Source organism: Bubalus kerabau, chromosome 12, assembly GCF_029407905.1.
Source record: "Bubalus kerabau isolate K-KA32 ecotype Philippines breed swamp buffalo chromosome 12, PCC_UOA_SB_1v2, whole genome shotgun sequence".
Taxonomy (NCBI): domain Eukaryota; kingdom Metazoa; phylum Chordata; class Mammalia; order Artiodactyla; family Bovidae; genus Bubalus; species Bubalus kerabau.
In genome coordinates, this window is record NC_073635.1 from 75,297,265 (window position 1) to 75,320,035 (window position 22,771).

General features: G+C 41.3%; 1 protein-coding gene across 1 annotated transcript in view; it reads right to left on the reverse strand.

The window, feature by feature from the left end:
* Nucleotides 1-3,921: 3,921 nt before the first annotated feature.
* Nucleotides 3,922-22,771, reverse strand: part of LOC129624248 (ATP-binding cassette sub-family C member 4-like) — a 39,842-nt gene continuing 20,992 nt past the window's right edge. Inside the window, exons 3-6 of the mRNA XM_055541909.1 lie at nt 10,784-10,885; nt 7,891-7,980; nt 6,135-6,326; nt 3,922-4,095 (exon numbers count right to left, since the gene is read on the reverse strand). Of these exons, the coding sequence (XP_055397884.1) occupies nt 3,922-4,095; nt 6,135-6,326; nt 7,891-7,980; nt 10,784-10,885 (558 nt within the window). The remainder of the gene's footprint in view (nt 4,096-6,134; nt 6,327-7,890; nt 7,981-10,783; nt 10,886-22,771) is intronic.

A 22,771-nucleotide genomic window follows, 5' to 3' on the forward strand; every position in this document is an offset into this window, starting at 1 on the left:
ACCTCTATACAGGTTTCACAGGTGGCCTGTAAGGTGGTCTGGTATTCCCATCTCTTTTAGGGATTTTCCACCCTTTGTTGTGATCCACACAGTGAAAGGATTTATCATACCAATGAGGCAGAAGTAGATGCTTTTCTGGAATTCTCTTGCTTTTTCTATGATCCAACAGATGTTGGGAATTTGATCTCTGGTTCCTCTGCCTTAGACTTAAGTTACATGGTATTTAATTAGAATTAATTTAAATAGGTTGCCTATAATTATCAATTGGCACATTCTGTCATAGACAGGGTTTGGATTTTTTATCACTAAACCCCCCATGCCTCAACCTAGGATGCACAGCAGTACCTTTCTGCAGATGAAGCCCTTACTTCTTTGTCTCTACTGCAACAAATCTGGGGAGAAAGCAAGTAGCTCACTGGTGCCACCATGACAAACAAGTCCTTTGATCTCCCTAAGTCTCATTTTCCTCTTCTATAGAATGTGCTGCAGAAACCAGCATCACTGAACTCAAGGATGCTGTGATGCTGTGAGAATCTAAAGAAGTGTATGAATACCTCCACAAATGAAAAAAGGACATGAGTTGATTATAACTTGCTGTTGGTGACTGATCCCTATTTTCTCATCAAGCCAACAGTAGGACCCTGTTTATGGTGCGAATCATAACATTCAAAGCACATGACCACCACAGAAGAAAGAGACTCCATCTGAACCCTCCCTGACACCACAAAGACACAAACACACACAGTTCTCCACTCACTCAAATTTTAATGGAGGTGCATCTGATGAAAGGCAGCAAATGTTTTGTTGTGATAATGTATAATTACCTCACATTCTTTCTTTCTTGAGCTCAGAAATTAACACCATCTCTTGCTTTTGGTTTTCATTGAAAAAACGAGCTTTATGTTAAGTTCTCAGCCTCATGCCCACACACACAATTACTTGGCCTCTCTTTCACTGTTGACAGTCCTTGCAAACTGTTCCACTTAGTTTTTATGCTTTATGTTGTTCAAATTTGTTTTCTTCTTAACATAGCACCACATTGTAATACAGCAATATTAACCACATGCTAGAAAAAGCACTCACGGCCTCTCTTTCCAGGAAATAAGAAACTATCTCTGAGTCTGGTAGTAATACTTTGAATATGTTGTTGACTTCACAAATTATATATGAACAAGCCACCAAGGGGAAAAACATTTTGGAGGATTTGAAGTAAAGCCAAGTCAAGTTTATTTCTCAGCCAACATGTTCTGATTAAAGGGGAAAAGCCTGTGTTGGGCATATATTATAGTTCCTTTCACTGACAAGAAAGTGTTCTTATTCATATTTGTTACCTCTAAGTTAAGTAAGTAAGTGTTAGTCACTCATTTGTGTCTAATTCTGTGATCCCATGGACTACAGCCTACCAGGCTCCTCTGTCCATGGAATTCTCCAGGCAAGAATACTGGAGTGAGTTGCCATTTTCTTCTCCAAGGGATCTTTCCAACCCAGGGAGTGAACCCAGGTCTTCCTGCATTGCAGACAGATTCTTTACTGTCTGACCCACCAGGGAAGCCCCAAAATTTAACCAATTCTCACTGAATAGCAGACACACACACTAGAGGCAAACTAGGAAATGGTGATGCTGGTTTGATGTCATCCATCCAGAAGCACATCAAGGGCTCTTCAGCGATGGTGGAGACTTAGAGTAGAAGCACCACGGAGCAGACTGCTGAAATGGTTAATGTGGGCCAGATGTGAGGCCCTGGCAGAGGAGGGCTGGGTTCCAGAGTCAAACATCAGGAGCCCTGCCTTCCTTCACAGCTTTTCTTCCATGTAGAATTGCCCCTCCTCTCATGGCCTGTAAATATCCCACCCATCTTTCCAGGCTCAGCCCAAACACACTCTCCCATGGAACCATCCTGGACTCGTCTCTCTTCCTGCTGGGTTCTGTTTACATTTCTCATTTCTCATGAAGGACCCATCTTATTCTGCTCCATCATTTGTACATGTGCACATGGCTTCTCACAGCTCCTGGAAGGGTAAGATCTGTGCACCAACCTGTGTTCTTGAACCTGATGCTTATTATCGCTAATGCTCACACCAAGCTGCACAGTAAGTGTTGGCCCCGTTTCACAGATGAGGAAACTGAGACTGAGTGAGGACCACATCACTGGTCAGCTTTTAAACAGAAGAGCTGGAATCTGAACCAACTCATGTCAGTTCAGATCCTTCTGCTCTTTCACATCATGCTGTCCAAGTGGTGAATGAAAGTATGTTTGAAATGAAAACAACACTTAAGTAATTCAAGACTTGAAGGCCTCTACACCTGGATATGTAAGTGTCAATAAACTTACTATCCTATGGTTGTCAAGGCAGTCTGAAAAGAAAATGCCCAGGTAAGTGATCTATGTGGAAAAATATTAAACTAGAATTTATCAATTTTACACCTTTAAAGATATGTTCACTAAACATTTTCAAAAGCCTTAAAGATAACATGGAAACAAATGTTGCACACTATTTGGTTATATTATGGAAACAGAATATTGTTGATTCATACAATGAACTGTATGTAGAGCACCTACAGAAATACCAACTCAAACAATGGAAGTTAATACTCAGATACCTTCTTTCTTATATGTCACATTTTATGGATGTAATTTCACCAGAAACTGACTGAGCTTATGATTAAGAATTAATTTGTTTTCAAAAGCATTCTAATACTTACAGAATGCTTTTTATGTCCCTAGCAAGCAGGTACTTTAAAATCACGACCACATTTCATCTTCAAAACAACCTCATGAGGTTGATAGTCTTCATTTTACAGATGAAATAACAGGCTTGTAAGGATCAATTAGTCAAAACCTCACACCTGATCAACAGAGAAACTGGGACTCAATTCCTGAACCTTCTGACTCCTAGACCTTGGAGTTGATGTCATCAGCCTGAATTGATGTTGCCAGTGTGATTACTTCATGTCTTGCTATTTTGTTCCAGAAAAGTTTTCAGCTCAATGAACTTAAATGATTACTTCAATCTAATTTAGCATAATACATTTAGTTGTTTTTAAGATATGTTATATAAAAAATGTTGCTTTTAGAAAGACGGTAATAACAATCTTACATGCAAGAAAGCAAAAGAGACAGATGTAAAGAACAGACTTTTGGGCTCAGTGGGAAAAGGTGAAGGTCAGATGATTTGAGAGAATAGCATTGAAACATGTATATTAACATATGTAAAATAGATGGCCAGTGCAAGTTTGACGCATGAAGCAGGTCACTCAAAGTGAGGACTCTGGGACAACCTAGAGGGACAGGGTGGGTAGGGAGGTGGGAGGTGGGTTCAGGATGGGGGGACATATGTATACCCATGACCAATTCATGCTGATGTATAGAAAAATCATCACAATATTATAATTACCCTACAATTAAATAAAATTTTAATTAATAAATAAATACTGCTTTTTTATGGCTTTTCCTCCAGTATTTGGGGGAGGTGGGAGTAAGGAGAACAATAAGGAGAAATCTTTATTATATTTATATAGATGGATAGATGGATGGAGAGAAAAAGGTTAGAATAGCAACAATGGTCATCATTTACTGAAACACTGGTTTGTTTACATTTCACAGGCATTGTCTGTAGCCTTTATAGGAATTCCACCCCTCCTCCATTTAACAAGAAAGGAAACTGAGACAAACACGTGGAGTCACTACCCAGGACTGTTTCTCTCCAAAGGCCAAGCCTTTTCTACCAGACATGCCGTCTCTGTGTCTATGGCCAGACTAACTCCAGGACGCCACTATTTCCTGGGTCTGCCTTACGTCCATCCACTGATACCTGGAATCCAAAAGGAGATAAGCAGATGTTCTCATAACTTACTAAGTGCTTCCCAGGTGTTGTAAAGACCTTGCTAACCTCTTGTTAATCAGAGTCATAGGTGACATTTCAGAGCAGCAAGAAAACCTCCTTGAAACCCTCGGACCCAAAGTCCTCATTTTGCTGCAGAAATATCAGAGGTCCAGGCAGGTAACAGGACATGTCCAGAGTGACAGTGGGCAAGTGATGAGCCTGGGGCCAGAACTCTCCTCTCTGATACTTCTCCATGCTGGGCCTCCCTTCCTGCCAAGGAGGGGATGGGCATGAGGGACCCAAATCCATGTCCCAATTATGCAGCAGAACAGGAGAGAAGTCCATGTTTATAAAAGTCACATCATGTACAGAGAAACTGCTGTGCATCCCAGTCCTGCAGGGCCTGTTCCACCAAAGTCTGTGCTGCACACATGCCCCATGTGGGCGAAGCCCCAGAACACTGCCCACATTAGTGGTCCAGTCACCCCACGAGGCTGCGGCAAAGCATTGGCCCCAAGGATCTGAACTTGAGCTACAAATGTAGAGATGAGGTGTCTCATCTCTCCAGGCCTCAGTTTTACTAAATATAAAATGAAGATGGGAATATCGAAAACACTCATAAAGAATGAATAACTCATAAACCTTTTTACATGTGTGCATGCACATGTGTGAAAGGCAGAAAAATGATTTGCATGTGGACTCTGAATTAATGGAAGCTACTGTTCTCACTGTTCCACGTTTGCTTTCCCTTCTTATATGGTACCTAGACCATTTAATAAAAATCTAGCTCATCCCTGCTAACTTGACATCATTTCTGCAAATGTACAGTCACCCATAAACAAGAACCTGGAGTAAAGGAGCAAGCCCATTAAACAAGCAATTCTGTGTGTACATCATTGTAAAATGCTGCTAACCTGATGCAGGGCTTCCCAGGTGGCGCTGGTGGTAAAGAACCCACCCACCAATGCAGGAGACAGAGACTCAGGTTTGATTCCTGGATTGGGAGGATCCCTGGGGAAGGAAATGGCAACCCACTCCAGTATTCTTGCCTGGAGAATCCCATGGACAGAGGAGTCTGGTGGGTTATAGTTCATAGGGCGGCAGAGCTGGACACAACTGAAGTGACTTAGCATGAACACACACACCTGATGCAACCTATGATGTTCAAGCCGTGGTTCCAGGAGAATTACCATTTCCTCACAAAGGTAATGGTAATGGTAAAAGGTTTGGAGCCTTCAACACCAAAACTTTAAAAATCTGTCCCTGTTTTTTCCTCACAGAACAAAAGAGCAGTCAGATGTCCAGACTGCACTAAAAGATCCTTGGGGGAGACCTTTAATGCTATTATTCACTGATTTTTTACAACCTGAGAGCGTAACATAGTATTTAACATTATTTACCCTTTTTCCTTTCTTTTTACCAAATTGTATTCTTTTATTGCTTAAGTTTAGTTATAATTTATTCACTAATCTTATTTAATTCCCAATATACAGTTCAACCTTTCATCTTACCATTCTCTGTGAAACTCAATGCCATTTCTGAAAACAGTCTCCCTCAGTGAAATTATGCAGTATTAAAAAGAAGTTTTAGAGCATTCTATTTTCTTTAAATAATAAATTACAAGTCAAAGATGAAATGCAGAGAGAAACTCACAGACTGAAAGGGACCAAGGAGGCATCAGCCAAGTGCAGGGGGCAGACCTTGTGTGGGTTCCAACAGTGGTGATTTCTCAGTGAGATGATCAGCAGCATGTAAACACAGATTAGCAGGTGGGTGATATTCAGGAATTTGAGGTATTTTTCAGGTGAAATAAAGTAGTGATTTTTTTTCCCCAAAGCTTTCCTATCTTTTAGAGAAAAATAATGAAATGTTTACAGAGGGACTAATTTGAAGTCTAGGATCTGCTCCACAATATCTGGGGTGGGTATGGGGCTGGCAGGGGTAGGGATGCAGCAAGACTGGCCACCAGCTGATTCTGGCTAAAGCTGGGGCTGGTACATGAGGGTTCATTACACCGTGCTCTCTATTTTTGTAAATATTTGTAACTTTCCATTAAAAAAGTTGAAAGTGAACAAAAACCTCACAGAATGAAACAATCCCCCCTTCAGATAATGTATTCTCTGTTATTAACATATAAGAATTAAAACAATAGCATATGTACACCTGCTTATTTATCCAGAAGACTAACTTAAATATTAAGCAACATTCAAAAACCCATTTTTTAAAAAGAACTTTTAACAAATCTTGTAGTTTAAACCACTATCATTATTTGAAATTCAAGTATATGCAACTTAGAAGTCATTACTCACCCATTCCAAAGCACAAGCCTTTATTACTTCTTCATATCGTTCCTTTTCATATTTCATCCCAAATAAAATGTTACTCTTCACAGTTCCTGGAAACACCCAGGGCTGCTGAAAAACATATGTGATCCTCCCAAGCACGCTGACCTTCCCCTGGCTCAGGGGCAGCTCCCCCAGCAGATTTCTTAACAGTGACGACTGCAAGAGACGGCAACACGCACACGTGAACAGGCAGTACTAAAGAGGGAACAAACCCCGGAGTACAGCCGACCCCACCCTGGTGCTTGATACATGATAGAACCCTTTCCTTCAGAACAGGATAAAGTACAGCTCTCTCAATTGAGACAAAAAAAAAAAAAGAAAGAAAGAAACTAACACTAATGGTCAATGAAAATGACTGATAGGAATATATTAATAGTATAAACAATCTACTCTGCCTGAGTATCCCCCCAAGTGAAATTCTACTCAGCAAAGAACAATTGAGAATGCTTAACATCCTTCTCTAGCAGAGCCAGGCAGGATGTGTATTTTATGTATCTGATGTTTTTGCAATTATTCCTGCATCTGGTATCCTTGACTTGACAAATACTTGTTCTTAAAAAAGCTATGTGTGAAGAATATAGCCAAAGATGATTAACTGAAAGAACTCTGAAGTGAGTTGTGTCTGCAGAGCAAAAGCCCATCATAGAGGAAATCAACACCCTTTCATGTACACATCCCACATTTAAAAAAATAATTTAATTAATTTATTTATTTTTAGTTCTTTTATTTTTTTCATTTATTTTTTACAATGTTGTGTTGGTTTCTGCCATACCACAATTCTAATTTTTTATTTATTTTTGCTTCCACTGGGTCTTCATTGCAGTGCATGGATTTTCTTGTTGAAGAGCACAGTCTCTAGCAGGCAGGCTTCAGCAGTTATGGGCCAAGGGCTCAGTAGTTTCAGCTCCCAGGCTCTAGAGCAGAGGCCCAACAGCTGTGGTGCATGGGATTAGTTGCTCCACAACTGCAAAGTGAGAACTTCCCAGACCAGGGACCGAACCTGTGTCTCCTGCATTAAGCAGGGGATTATTTTACCACTGAGCCACCAGGGAAGCCTACACCCCACATTAGATTTCTGTATTTTTTTTGTTTTAGACCAAGTGCATGTGCACCTTTCCTTTCAATCTTCAACATCACACAGATGTGGCATGTGTGTATCCACACCATCAGAGTGCTCATGACACTGGGCTGAAATAATATGTCTGCATATCTGTCTCGCCCCAGAACCTGGTTGCCTCTGAAAGGTAGAGAGTCAGGGTCTTGCTCACGTCTGTACCTTTATCTCCAGCACGTGGTTGCACATTCGCTACACGTGCACTGATGGGATCACGTCAAATCACAGAAGGAAATGCTCAAAGCTTCCAGGAAGAGCCCTTATGACCTCCAGACTTCCTGGAAGGGCCACTAAGATGAAAAGAAGTCCTCATTGTCTCTGTCTATCCTGAACAGCTGTCACATAAATAATTTTCTTCAATGAGACATCCAAATTCCCCACAGGCAGTTCCTAACAGAGCAATGTGAAGCACCAAGAAGGAAAAGACAGTGGGGGTTTATCCTGATTTACTTGGCCATGAAACATTCTAGTAAAATGAATGTTTTATGGAACACACCTAGAGAGATGCTGTTCTAGATTCACTCAGTGCAAGCTGAGTCACACACAGATCTGGGCTCAATTCTCAGAATTTAACAGGGGCTGTGGTGTTGCATCACCATAACTTACCTTTCCTGCTCCCACAGGTCCAACCACAGCTAACAGTTCACCGGGTCTGACAGTAAAGGAAAGTTCTTGTAGGGTTGGGGTCTCTGATGCCTACAAATTAAAGTTTTCAATTTAATTTAACTTACCCATTTTAATAAAGTAATACAAGTTTTTTTAGAAAGTGGAAAATATAACAATAATCAACATAATTGATATGCAAAATATAACCCACATTTTCCTCTTTCCTATTTTAAGATACTGTGTCCTGGAGGACTCGTCATCAAATCTTATCTCTTTGGGGATTGGAGGCAGCTTTAGCTGACTTTAGGGAGGCTACTTCTTTTACTAGATTCCCATATGGACAGAAGAATGTTCCAATTATTGCACAACTGAGCTCATTTCACATGCTAGCAAAGTAATGCTCACAATTTTTCAAGCTAGGCTTCAGTAGTAAGTGAACTGAGAAATTCCAGAGGTACAACCTGGAATTAGAAAAGGCAGAGGAACCAGACAGCAAATTGCTGATACCTGTTAGATCACAGAAAAAGCAAGGTAATTCCAGAAAAACATCTACTTCTGCTTCACTGACTAAAGCCTTTGACAGTAGTGATCTCAACAAACTTTGGGAAGACCAAACCACATTACCTGTCACCTGAGAAACCTGTATGCAGGTCAAGAAACAACAGTTAGAACCAGCATGCAACAACAGATGGGTTAAAAAACAGGAAAGAAGTACGTCAATGCTGTATATGGCCATCCTGCTTGTTTAACTTTAGGCAGACTACATGATGCAAAATGCCAAGCTAAATGAATCACAAAATGGAATCTAGAATTCTGACAGAATATCAACAATCTCAAACATGCAGATGATGGCAAAGAGTTAAGAGGAACTAAAGAGCCTTTTGATGAAGGTGAAAGAGGAGAGTGAATAAGAGTGAATGTTGGCTTAAAACTCAACATTCGAAAATCTAAGATCGTGGCATCTGGTCTCATCACTTAATGCAAAATAGAAAGGGGGAAAATGGAAACAGTGGCAGATTTTATTCCAAAGTCACTACAGAGAGTGACTGCCGCCATGAAATTCAAAGATGCTTGCTCCTTGGAAGAATAGCTATTGCAAACCTAGACTGTGTATTAAAAAGCAGACATTACTTTGCTGATAAAGGTCTGTATAGTCAAAGCTAAGGTTTTTCCAGTAGTCATATATGGATGTGAGAGTTGGACCATAAAGAAGGCTGAGCACCAAAAAATTGATGCTTTTGAACTGTAGTGTTAGAGAAGACTCTTAAGAGTCCCTTGGACAGCAAGGAGATCAAACAAGTCAATCCTAAAGGAACTCAATCTTGCATATTTATTGGAAGGACTGATGCTGAAACTCTAATACTTTGGCCACCTGATACAAAGAGCTGACTTACTGGAAAAGACCCTGATGCTGGGAAAGACTGAAGGTAGGAAGAAAAGAGGACCACAGAGGACGAAATGGTTGGATGGCATAATCGACTCAATGGACATGACTTTGAGCAAACTCTGGGAGATGGTGAAGGACAGGGAAGTCTGGCGTGGTACAGTCTATGTATTGTCAACGATTTGGACATGACTGAGTGACTGAAAAACAACAACAGAAATACTGGGGTGGGTATCCATTCCCATGGACAGAGGATGCTGGTGGGCTACAGTCTATGGGGTCACAAAAACTCAGACACAACTGAAGTGACTGACACTTCACATTTCAGCTCAAAATATTAGATCTGGGTTTTCAAGAGAAGATATATTTGTGCTCTATACCTTTTTTAAAGGTGATCCTATTGTATAGCACAGGGAATTATATTTAATCAGTTCTGTTCAGTCACTCAGTCGTGTCCGACTCTTTGAGACCCCATGAATTGCAGCATGCCAGGCCTCCCTGTCCATCACCAATTCCCGGAGTTCACTCAAACTCATGTTCATCGAGTTGGTAATGCCATCCAGCCATCTCATTCCCTGTTGTGCCCTTTTCCTCCTGCCCCCAATCCCTCCCAGCATCAGAGTCTTTTCCAATGAGTCAACTCTTCACATCAGGTGTCCAAAGTATTGGAGTTTCAGTTTTAGCATCAGTCTTTCCAAAGAACACCCAGGACTGATCTCCTTTAGAATGGACTGGTTGGATCTCCTTGCAGTCCAAGGGACTCTCAAGAGTCTTCTCCAACACCACCGTTCAAAAGCATCAATTCTTCAGTGCTCAGCTTTCTTCACAGTCCAACTCTCACATCCATACATGACCACTGGAAAAACCATAGCCTTGACTAGACGGACCTTTGTTGGCAAAGTAATGTCTCTGCTTTTCAATATGCTATCTGGATTGGTTATAACTTTCCTTTCAAGGAGAAAGCGTCTTTTAATTTCATGGCTGCAGTCACCATCTACAGTGATTTTGGAGCCCTCCCAAAATAAGTCTGCCACTGTTTCCACTGTTTCCCCATCTATTTCCCATGAAGTGATGGAACCAGATGCCATGTCTTAGTTTTCTGAATGTTGAGCTTTAAGCCAACTTTTTCACTCTCCTCTTTCACTTTCATCAAGAGGCTTTTTAGTTCCTCTTCACTTTCTGCCATAATACTCTGCAATAAAACATAATGAAAAGCAAGCTAAAAAATAAAAGAAGAATTTATGTACTTTAAGTTCAACACGTGCTAATACACTGAAAGCTCTCTTTAAAATGAGAAAAACAGCAACATGTCAATTGCCTCAGGCTGATTTTACACTTAATCTCCATTCATTGCAAAACTTATTCCTGATTCTGACCATTTTTATAACATATTCTCAGTAAATGAGCAAGTCGCATTTTACAGTATGTGTAAAATCTCAAAATTCTCCAATAAATCTATGCCTCAGTGGTCTTTTAGCAGTTACAGTTTTGGAATGGAAGGTTTCTTACCTTTTCCCAAGAAGCTGTAAATGCCTGCACATCCACAATAGTTTTACCATTTGATGGCAGCAGAGGGTAGCACTGTGTTATCTCATCAAGTAACAGAAAGTTCTACAGAAAAAGGCAAGACATAGATTGTTTATATTGCAAGAACAAAGGACAAACAAAACAATTGCTTCTCTTGAGTTTGCAATAAAGTTTTATACCTATCATTTATACCTACCTATCATTTTACAACTGAATTTTATTAGGTCTTGGTTCACATGAGAAATATTAAATAGTATATAGTATGTAATATACTATTATTATAGTATATGTACATCTAAGTATATAATATAGTACAGCATATATATATATATATAATATAGCATATACATGCATATATACAGTATGTGTATGTGTGTGTGTGTGTGTGCATGTATAAAACAGATAAATAAAGAGTTCCTGGCCATGGGTCTCTCTTTGTTACCTTTGAACCAAGAGTATTAGTTCCTCTCTAAGAAGAGAATACGGCTTCAAACTCCAGTACATTTAGAACCTGGACATTTTCACTGTTTTACTTTTGGGTTACCAAAAATAAACAGGTGAGCTGGTGGGAAATTATTTCATAAATACTAACTAAATCCCACCACGTGCCAAGCACCACGTGGCACTGCTAGAACTCAGAGAGGAAGACCCTACTCAGGACATCAGGAAGCAGGTGGCACAGGACAGGCTGAGAACACAAGACCAATGACAGAGTCTCTGAATGCAAACCGTGTACACTCTGCTTTCCCCCTCGTGTGTCAATATCACATCACTGCTGCCAAGTCGCTTCAGTCGTGTCTGACCCTGTGTGACCCCATAGATGGCAGCCTGCCAGGCTCCACCATCCCTGGGATTCTCCAGGCAAGAACACCGGAGTGGGTTGATCACATCACTACTTGTCATAAATTACCACTTAAGTCATCATTCTAAAAAGAAAATGGTCTTAAGTTTCTATCTCTTAAAAAATATTTTACAAGCATCTTTTCACAATCACTGACCCTTCTTCTTAGTCAATGTCTTCTCTCTTCCACAGCAGGAATGGCTGCACCTCTCACTTAGCAGCTATTGATGCAAAGTAGCTGAATAAAACAAAGTTTTATAAACTGCTACAAAGCTGACAAACACATACAAGAAAACTCCCTCTTATCTTGCAAATGCTATACATAATTCAATGAGAAAAGCTATAGTGGTAGAGACATTACTTTGCCAACAAAGGTCCGTCTAGTCAAGGCTATGGTTTTCCCAGTGGTCATGTATGGATGTGAGAGTTGGACTATGAAGAAAGCTGAGCGCCAAAGAATTGATGCTTTTGAATTGTGGTGTTGGAGAAGACTCTTAAGAGTCCCTTGGACTGCAAGGAGATCCAACCAGTCCATTGTGAAGGAGATCAGTCCTAGGTGTTCTTTGGAAGGACTTATGCTAAAGCTGAAACTCCAATACTTTGACCACCTGATGCGAAGAGTTGACTCATTGGAAAAGACTCTGATGCTGGGAGGGACTGGGGGCAGGAGGAGAAGGGGACAACAGAGGATGCAATGGCTGGATGGCATCACCGACTCAATGGACAAGAGTTTGGGTGAACTCCGGGAGTTGTGATGGACAGGGAGATCTGACGTGCTGCGATTCATGGGGTCGCAAAGAGGCGGACACAACTGAGTGACTAAACTGAACTGAACCCCAGTTAGCTCAAATGTGACTTTATTTGGAAATTTGGTTGTTGTAAATATAATAAATTAAAGTGAGGTCACAGTGGAGTAGTGTGGGCCCTGAATCCAATTTGACTGGAGTCTTCATGAGAAATGCAGAGACAGATAGGCATGCAAAAAAACAGCTACCTGATGATGGAGACAGAGGCTGGGGTGATGGCTTTCAAGCCAAGGAACGCCAAGGTTTGCTTGCAACTACTCAGAGCTAGCATAGGCAAGAAAGGATGTTCCCTTATCGGAGTCAGAAGGATCCTGACCCTGTTAACACTTTGATTTCAGACTTCTATTTTTTTTAAATTTTATTTTATTTTTAAACTTTACATAACTGTATTAGTTTTGCCAAATATCAAAATGAATCCACCACAGGTATACATGTGTTCCCCATCCTGAACCCTCCTCCCTCCTCCCTCCCCATTCCATCCCTCTAGGTCGTCCCAGTGCACCAGCCCCAAGCATCCAGTATCGTGCATCGAACCTGGACTGGCAACTCGTTTCATACGTGATATTTTACATGTTTCAATGCCATTCCCTAGCTTCCAAGACTGTGAAACCAAACATCCCTGAGGTTTAAGCCACATGTTTTGTGGTACTTTGTATCAGCAGCTGCAGGAAACCCATTCAGAGCCTCACAAGGATTCTTGCATGAGAGAAAAACAAATGAACCCTGTAAGCAGCTTTAAGCTGGGTAACTCTGGAACCCACAGGCAAACTGAATCCTTAACAACACAGAGGGTGCAACTGAAACAAGCATGTGAGGATGTTTGAGAAAGAAGATGACACATAAATTGTAATTTACTACGTTAAACCTCTTGACACCCCATCTATCATGCCTCAGAGTCATAAATGTGATTGCAAACTTCTACTTAAAAAGAATAAAGAGTAAAAACTAAATGTGAAAACCGTTCTGCAGGAAAAGAAAGGCAGGATCCTTTCATTTCTGTCAAATATCAGCTGACAGAAGATGAAATTCATTCATTCCTTCCTCCTCTCATCCAAGCTCACTGAGAATCTAACACTGAGCACAGTGACTCCTAACCTCCATGAGCCCATGTCCATTAGGAGGCAGGATGGACAGAGAGTGGTCTGAGGATACAATCACGGGCTTTCAACCACCGCAGCCTGAGTTCTCTCTCCATACCACCTCTCCCATCGTCAGCCAGGTACCAGCTGTCACCTGTTCTGACACAATTCATCTCTCTCCCAATTCTCTTTTCTTCTGGAAACAACATAATTTCAGAATCTCACTCACTATTAGTTATTTCAATAATACAACGTTTCTTTTGCTTGTTTCTTCCCTAGCCCTCTCCAATACCACTGATCTGCTGCTGCTGCTGCTAAGTCGCTTCAGTCGTGTCCGACTCTGTGCGACCCCATAGACGGAAGCCCACCAGGCTCCCCCATCCCTGGGATTCTCCAGGCAAGAACACTGGAGTGGGTTGCCATTTCCTTCTCCAGTGCATGAAAGTGAAAAGTGAAAGTGAAGTCGCTCAGTCGTGTCCGACTCTTAGCGACCCCATGGACTACAGCCTACCAGGCTCCTCCATCCATGGGATTTTCCAGGCAAGAGTACTGGAGTGGGGTGCCATTGCCTTCTCCGACCACTGACCTACCCCAAGACAACTCCCTCCTGATCTCCTTACAGCATCTCTGAGTGTCCACAAGCTTAACACCCACCAGCACCTAAGTCCACACTTCCCAGGTGGCCTCTGCCTGGACACCCTGAGTAATGACCCCACCCACCCTTCCAGCCCATCTCAAATACTAACCCTACTGGGAACCAACTTAGCACATTCCCAGCTGGCACTTCCCTCCCTACCTCTGAATCCCCAGAGGAATACTAAGTCACACAGAGGGGAGACACTACATCATTCATGCACTTACACAGTTGCAACTCCAGCTAAGACCGAGCCTTGCACAGTCAGCCCATCGAGGGCATCAGCTAAAGGAAGGAACAGACTGCATGGCTGTTCAAACCATCCAACCACTGACTGCATGGCTACAGCCTCACATAATCTAAGCTGACACAGCAACAAACAAAAGGTGATGAGACAGGCCGGGACCCGGGACCCTCTACGGGAGTGCTTCCACCTGGACAAATGTCTCTTGAGCAACAAAATACAAAGAAACCATAACAGACTAAACACACCTGCATACATGGAAAGGCACTTACGAACAGTAAGATACAAAAACACCACAAGCCAACGGGCATTTCTGAGCTGCTGGGAGCAAAGCAGGGAACTGTGTATGATCCTGGCACATGGCAACTACAAGAAGGGGGGCAGACCACATAAGTCACCCCTGTGGCTCAAACCACCAAGCCTCCCCTACCCTCACCCCACTTAAGGAATCAGCCCACTCTTCTCAAAGAGTCAACAGGGCATCAGTTTCTTGTTTCCATACTTTGTGCTGCAGCACAAGCCTCAGTAAAGGCTTGCTTGAATTTCTCATCTGTCCTATTATGAACTTCTATTGATTAAAAAGACCAAGGGCCCTGGAGAGTAATATATGTATTATATACCTGGTCTAGACAGAATCAAATACAGTTTCAGCTTAAGCATGTAACCAAGACATCAATACTCAATGTGTATACATTCGAATAGAAATTCCTCACTTTTAAACAAAAAAATAAGAAAAGGAAAATTATGCCCTAGTGAAGAATTAAATTTATTAAGCACTTGTCCACAAATTATAGCTCTGAGGGGGACATATGTCACAGTCTTCCAACGGTTAAATTAGACCCCCATTCAATACATGATCAGCTCATAAAGGTGCCAGAAATGCTGCCTGGATTTTTCTGCAAGACTCAGTCTGATGAAAAAGCTGAAGTTAAATGGCCATTAGAGCCATGAAGTGCAGACCCAGAATAGCAAATGCAGGAAACTATCAACACCAGAACTGTAGCCAAAAAGACTGACTTGCTCATGACTGGTAATGGAAAACCTAAAGCTGTTTTCTGAACAATATAACCTCAGAGACACATTTTACTAGATGTTAAAATTATTGAAGACTTTTAGTGAGTGCTTTGAAGTTGAGATCTTTTGCAATCCTACTGGAGTCATCCAGTGCCAAGACCATGGGTCCCCCTTCCTCAGTTAGAGAAAAATAGACAGACTTCTTGGGCTTATGAGCATATAATAAATCATTCATTTTCAGAGAGCTGATTTAAACTTCATGTTAAACAGAAATACTTGAACACCTACTGTGTGCCAGACCCTTGTCTTCGTGATAAAAATTATTTACCCCTGACTATTTAGGGACAGTTTTTTTTTTTTTTTTTAAACTATTTATTTTAATTGGAAGCTAATTACTTTACAATATTGTAGTGGTTTTGCCATACAATGACATGAATCAGCCATGGGTGTACATGTGTTCCCCATCCTGAAGCCCCCTCCCACCTCCCTCCCCATCCCATCCCCCAGGATCATCCCAGTGCACCAGCCCTGAGCACCTAGTTTCATGCATCGAACCTGGACTAGCAATCTGTTTCATATATGGTAATATACATGTTTCAATGCTATTCTCTCAAATCATTCTACCCTCATCTTCTCCCACAGAGTCCAAAAGTCTATTCTTCACATCTGTGTCTCTTTTGCTGTCCTGAATATAGGGTTATCGTTACCATCTTTCTAAATTCCATACATATGTGTTAATATACTGTATTAGTGTTTTTCTTTCTGACATAACTCTGTATAATAGCCTCCAGTTTCATCCACCTCATTAGAACTGATTCAAATGCATTCTTTTTAATAGCTGAGTAGTATTCCATTGTGTATATGTACTACCGCTTTCTTATCCATTCATCTGCTGATGGACATCTAGGTTGCTTCCATATCCTGGCTATTGTAAACAGTGCTGCAATGACATTGGGTTACACGTGTCTCTTTCAATTCTCGTTTCCTCGGTGTGTATGCCCAACAGTGGGATTGCTGGGTTGTATGGCTGCAACTGGTGCACTTGGCCTGGGCGGCTGCGACTGGTGCACTTAGCGCAGCTGAAAGGAGCTACCCCACGTCCGAGGTCAGGGGCAGCAGCCGAGAATGCCAGGCTGTGATGGGGCAGGAACAGCCGAGAGGAGCTACCCCACCTCCAAGGAGCGGTGGCTGAGAGGGCGCAGGAGGGCCTAGAGGAACTATTCCACATTCAAAGTCAGAAGGGGTAGCGATGAGAAGATACCCCTCATCCAACGTAAGGAGCAGTGGCTGCGCTTTGCTGGAGCAGCCGTGAAGAGATACCCCACGTGCAAGGTAAAAGAAACCCAAGTAAGACAGTAGGTGTTGCAAGAGGGCATCAGAGGGCAGACACACTGAAACCATACTCACAGAAAACTAGTCAATCTAATCACACTAAGACCACAGGCTTGTCTAACTCAATGAAACTAAGCCATGCCCGTGGGGCCACCTAAGATGGGCAGGTCATGGTGGAGAGGTCTGACATAATGTAGTCCACTGGAGAAGGGAATGGCAAACCACTTCAGTATTCTTGCCTTGAGAACCCCATGAACAGTATGAAAAGGCAAAATGATAGGATACTGAAAGAGCAACTCCCAGGTCAGTAGGTACCCAATATGCTACTGGAGATCAGTGGAGAAATAACTCCAGAAAGAATGAAGGGATGGAGCCAAAGTAAAAACAACACCCAGTTGTGGATCTGACTGGTGATAGAAGCAAGATGCGATGTGGTAAAGAGCAGTATTGCATAGGAACCTGGAATGTCAGGTCCATGAATCAAAGCAAATTGGAAGTGGTCAAACAAGATATGGCAAGAGTGAATGTTGACATTCTAGGAATCAGTGAACTAAAATGGACTGGAATGGGTGAATTTAACTCAGATGACCATTATATCTACTACTGTGGGAAGGAATTCCTCAGAAGAAATGGAGTAGCCATCATGGTCAACAAAAGAGTCCAAAATGCAGTACTTGGATGCAATCTCAAAAGCGACAGTATGATCTCTGTTCGTTTCCAAGGCAAACCATTCAATATCACAGTAATCCAAGTCTATGCCTCAACCAGTAACGCTGAAGAAGCTGAAGTTGAACGGTTCTATGAAGACCTACAAGACCTTTTAGAACTAACACCCCCAAAAATGTCCTTTTCATTATAGGGGATTGGAATGCAAAAGTAGGAAGTCAAGAAACATCTGGAGTAACAGGCAAATTTGGCCTTGGAATACGGACTGAAGCAGGGCAAAGACTAATAGAGTTTGTCAAGAAAATGCACTGGCCATAGCAAACACCCTCTTCCAACAACACAAGAGAGGACTCTACACATGGACATCACCAGATGGTCAACACCGAAATCAGACTGATTATATTCTTTGCAGCCAAAGATGGAGAAGCTCTGTACAGTCAACAAAAACAAGACCAGGAGCTGACTGTAGCTCAGATCATGAACTCCTTATTACCAAATTCAGACTCAAATTGAAGAAAGTAGGGAAAACCACTAGACCATTCAGGTATGACATAAATCAAATCCCTTATGATTATACAGTGGAAGTGAGAAATAGATTTAAGGGCCTGGATCTGATAGATAGATTACCTGATGAACTATGGACGGAGGTTCGTGACATTGTACAGGAGACAGGGATTGAGATCATCCCCATGGAAAAGAAATGGAAAAAAAGCAAAATGGCTATCTGGAGAGGCCTTAAAAATAGCTGTGAAAAGAAGAGAAGTGAAAAGCAAAGGAGAAAAGGAAAGATATAAGCATCTGAATACAGAGTTCCAAAGAATACCAAGAAGAGATAAGAAAGCCTTCCTCAGCAATCAATGCAAAGAAATAGAGGAAAACAACAGAATGGGGGAGACTAGAGATCTCTTCAAGAAAATTAGAGATACACATTTCATGCAAAGATGGGCTTGATAAAGGACAGAAATAGTATGGACCTAACAGAAGCAGAAGATATTAAGAAGAGGTGGCAAGAATACACAGGAGAACTGTACAAAAAAGAGCTTCACGACCCAGATAATCACGATGGTGTGATCACTGACGTAGAGCCAGACATCCTGGAATGTGAAGTCAAGTGGGCCTTAGAAAGCATCACTACGAACAAAGCTAGTGGAGGTGATGGAATTCCAGTTGAGCTATTTCAAATCCTGGAAGATGATGCTGTGAAAGTGCTGCACTCAATATGCCAGCAAATTTGGAAAACTCAGCAGTAGCCACAGGACTGGAAAAGGTCAGTTTTCATTCCAATCCCAAAGAAAGGCAATGCCAAAGAATGTTCAATCTACCACACAATTGCACTCATCTCACGTGATACTAAAGTAATGCTCAAAATTCTCCAAGCCAGTCTTCTGCAATACATGAACTGTGAACTTTCAGTTGTTCAAGCTGGTTTTAGAAAAGGCAGAGGAACCAGAGATCAAATTGCCAACATCCGCTGGATCATGGAAAAAGCAAGAGAGTTCCAGAAAGACATCTATTTCTGCTTTATTGACTATGCAAAGCCTTTGACTATGTGGATCACAATAAACTGTGGAAAATTCCAAAAGAGATGGGAATACCAGAGCACCTGACCTGCCTCTTGAGAAACCTACATGCAGGTCAGGAAGCAACAGTTAGAACTGGACATGGAACAACCAACTGGTTCCAAATAGGAAAAGGAGTACGTCAAGGCTGGATATTGTCACCCTGCTTATTTAACTTCTATGCAGAGTACATCATGAGAAACAATGTGCTGGAGGAAGCACAATCTGGGATCAAGATTGCTGGGAGAAATATCAATAACCTCTGATGTGCAGATGACACCACCCTTATGGCAGAAAGTGAAGAGGCACTAAAAAGCCTCTTGATGAAGGTGAAAGACGAGAGTGAAAAAGTTGGCTTAAACTCAACATTCAGAAAACGAAGATCATGGCATGTGGTCCCATCACTTCATGGGATATAGATGGGAAAACAGTGGAAACAGTGTCAGACGTTATTTTTCTGGGCTCCAAAATCACTGCACATGGTGACTGCAGCCATGAAATTAAAAGACGCTTACTCCTTGGAAGAAAAGTTATGTCAACCTAGATAGAATATTCAAAAGCAGAGACATTACTTTGCCAACAAAGGTCTGTCTATTCAAGGCTATGGTTTTTCCAGTGGTCATGTATGGATGTGAGATTTGGACTGTGAAGAAAGCTGAGTTCTGAAGAACTGATGCTTTTGAATTGTGGTGTTGGAGAAGACTCTTGAGAGTCCCTTGGACTGCAAGGAGATCCAACCAGTCCATTCTGAAGGAGATCAACCCTGGGATTTCTTTGGAAGGAATGATGCTAAAGCTGAAACTCCAGTACTTTGGCCACCTCATGCGAAGAGTTGACTCATTGGAAAAGACTGACGTTGGGAGGGATTGGGGGCAGGAGGAGAAGGGAATGACAGAGGATGAGATGGCTAGATGGCAGCAGTGACTTGATGGACATGAGTCTGAGTGAAGTCCGGGAGTTGATGATGGACAGGGAGGCCTGGCATGCTGCGATTCATGGGGTCGCAAACAGTCGGACAAGACTGAGTGACTGAACTGAACTGAACTGAACTGAAGTGATGACAGTTCTATTTCCAGTTTTTTAAAAACTTTCCATTCTTCTCTCCATAGTGGCTGTACTAGTTTGCATTCCCACCAACAGTGTAAGAGGGTTCCCTTTTCTCCACACACTCTCCAGCATTTATTGTTTGTAGATTTTTTGATAGCCGCCATTCTGACCGGTGTGAGATGGTACCTCATTGTGGTTTTGATTTGCATTTCTCTGATAATGAGTGATGTTGAGCATCTTGTAATGTTTTTGTTAGCCATCTGTATATCTTCTTTGGAGAAATGTCTGTTTAGATCTTTGGTCCAATTTTTTATTGGGTTGTTTATTTTTCTGGAATTGAGCTACATGAGATGCTTGTATACTTTTGAGATTACTATTTTATTCAGTTTCTTCATTCTCTATTATTTTCTCCAATTCTGAAGGATATCTTTTCACCTTGCTTATAGTTTCCTTCATTGTACAAAAGCTTTTAAGTTTAATTAGGTCCCATTTGTTTATTTTTTTCTTGGCAAAACTCTATTAGCCTTTGGCTTTCTTCATTCCATATTCCAAGGCCAAATTTGCCTGTTAACCTAGGTGTTTCTTGACTTCCTACTTTTTCATTCCAGCCCCCTATACTGAAAAGGACATATTTTTTGGGTGTTAGTTCTAAAAGGTCTTGTAGGTCTTCATAGTACCATTCAACTTCAGCTTCTTCAGTGTTACTGGTTGGGGCGTAAGCTTGGATTACTGTGTTAGTGAATGGTTTGCCTTGGAAACAAACAGGATCATTCTGTCATTTTGAGATTGCATTCAAGTACTGCATTTCAGACTCTTGTTGACCATGATGGCTACTCTATTTCTCCTAAGGGATTCCTGCCAACAGTAGTAGATATAATGGTCATCTGAGTTAAATTCACCCATTCCAGTCCATTTTAGTTTGCTGATTCCTAGAATGTCTACATTCACTCTTGCCATCTCCTGTTTGACCACTTCCAATTTGCCTTGATTCATGGACCTGACATTCCAGGTTCCTATGCAATATTGCTCTTGACCACATCGGATCTTGCTTCTATCACCAGTCACATCCACAACTGGGTGTTCTTTTTGCTTTGGCTCCATTCTTTCATTATTTCTGGAGTTATTTCTCCACTGATCTCCAGTGGCATATTGAGCCACTGGAAAGTGAAAGTGACTCCTACACATGGACATCACCAGATGGTCAACACCGAAATCAGATTGATTATATTCTTTGCAGCCAAAGATGGAGAAGCTCTATACAGTCAGCAAAAACAAGACCAGGAGCTGACTGTGGCTCAGATCATGAACTCCTTATTGACAAATTCAGGCTTAAATTGAAGAAAGTAGGGAAAACCACTAGACCATTCATGTATGACCTAAATCAAATCCTTTATGATTATACAGTGGAAGTGAGAAATAGATTTAAGGGACTAGATCTGATAGATAGAGTGCCTGATGAACTATGGATGGAGGTTCGTGACATTGTATAGGAGACAGAGATCAAGACCATCCCCTTGGACACAAGACAAGGGTGCCCACTCTCACCACTACTCTTCAACACAGTTTTGGAAGTTTTGGCCACAGCAATCAGAGCAGAAAAAGAAATAAAAGGAATCCAAATTGGAAAAGAAGAAGTAAAACTCTCACTGTTTGCAGATGACATGATATTCTACATAGAAAACCCTAAAGACTCCACCAGAAAATTACTAGAGCTAATCAATGAATATAGTAAAGTTGCGGGATATAAAATTAACACATAGAAATCCCTTGCCTTCCTATACACTAATAATGAGAAAATAGAAAGAGAAATTAAGGAAACAATTCCATTCACTATTGCAACAAAAAGAATAAAATACTTAAGAATATATCTACCTAAAGAAACTAAAGACCTATATATAGAAAACTATAAAACACTGATGAAAGAAATCAAAGATTTCTCCATCCAAAATAGATGGAGAAATATACCATGTTCATGGATCAGAAAAATCAATATAGTGAAAATGAGTATACTACCCAAAGCAATCTATAGATTCAATGCAATCCCTATCAAGCTACCAATGGTATTTTTCACAGAGCTAGAACAAATAATTTCACAATTTGTATGGAAATAAAAAAAAAAAACTTGAATAGCCAAAGCAATCTTGAGAAAGAAGAATGGAACTGGAGGAATCAACCTGCCTGACTTCAGGCTCTACTACAAAGCCACAGTCATCAAGACAGTATGGTACTGGCACAAAGACAGAAGTATAGATCAATGGAACAAAATAGAAAGCTCAGAGATAAATCCACACACCTATGGACACCTTATCTTTGACAAAGGAGGCAAGAATATACAATGGAGAAAAGACAATCTCTTTAACAAGTGGTGCTGGGAAAACTGGTTAACCACTTGTAAAAGAATGAAACTAGAACACTTTCTAACACTGCCAGGAGCCACCATGGGAGATCCCACCCATGACAAAGGTCATGCAGAGAAGACCTGACAGGCAAAGGTGGATCAGGACTTGAGGGATTCCCTGGAGCTGCTCGAGCATCTACCCCAAAACCAAAATCTGTCTGTCTACTATTTACTATATTATGCCTTTCACCAACTCTTCTGACATTAACAGGGGGCTATCCCCGACCACCTTTCTCTGAAGAAAATCAACTTAAAGCTCTAGCTAATAAGTGTCCTGGGCTTGATAGGAGTATTTCAATTCTAACCCCTCTGTCACCATTTTAGCTTGCTTGGCAGGTTTATTCATACTC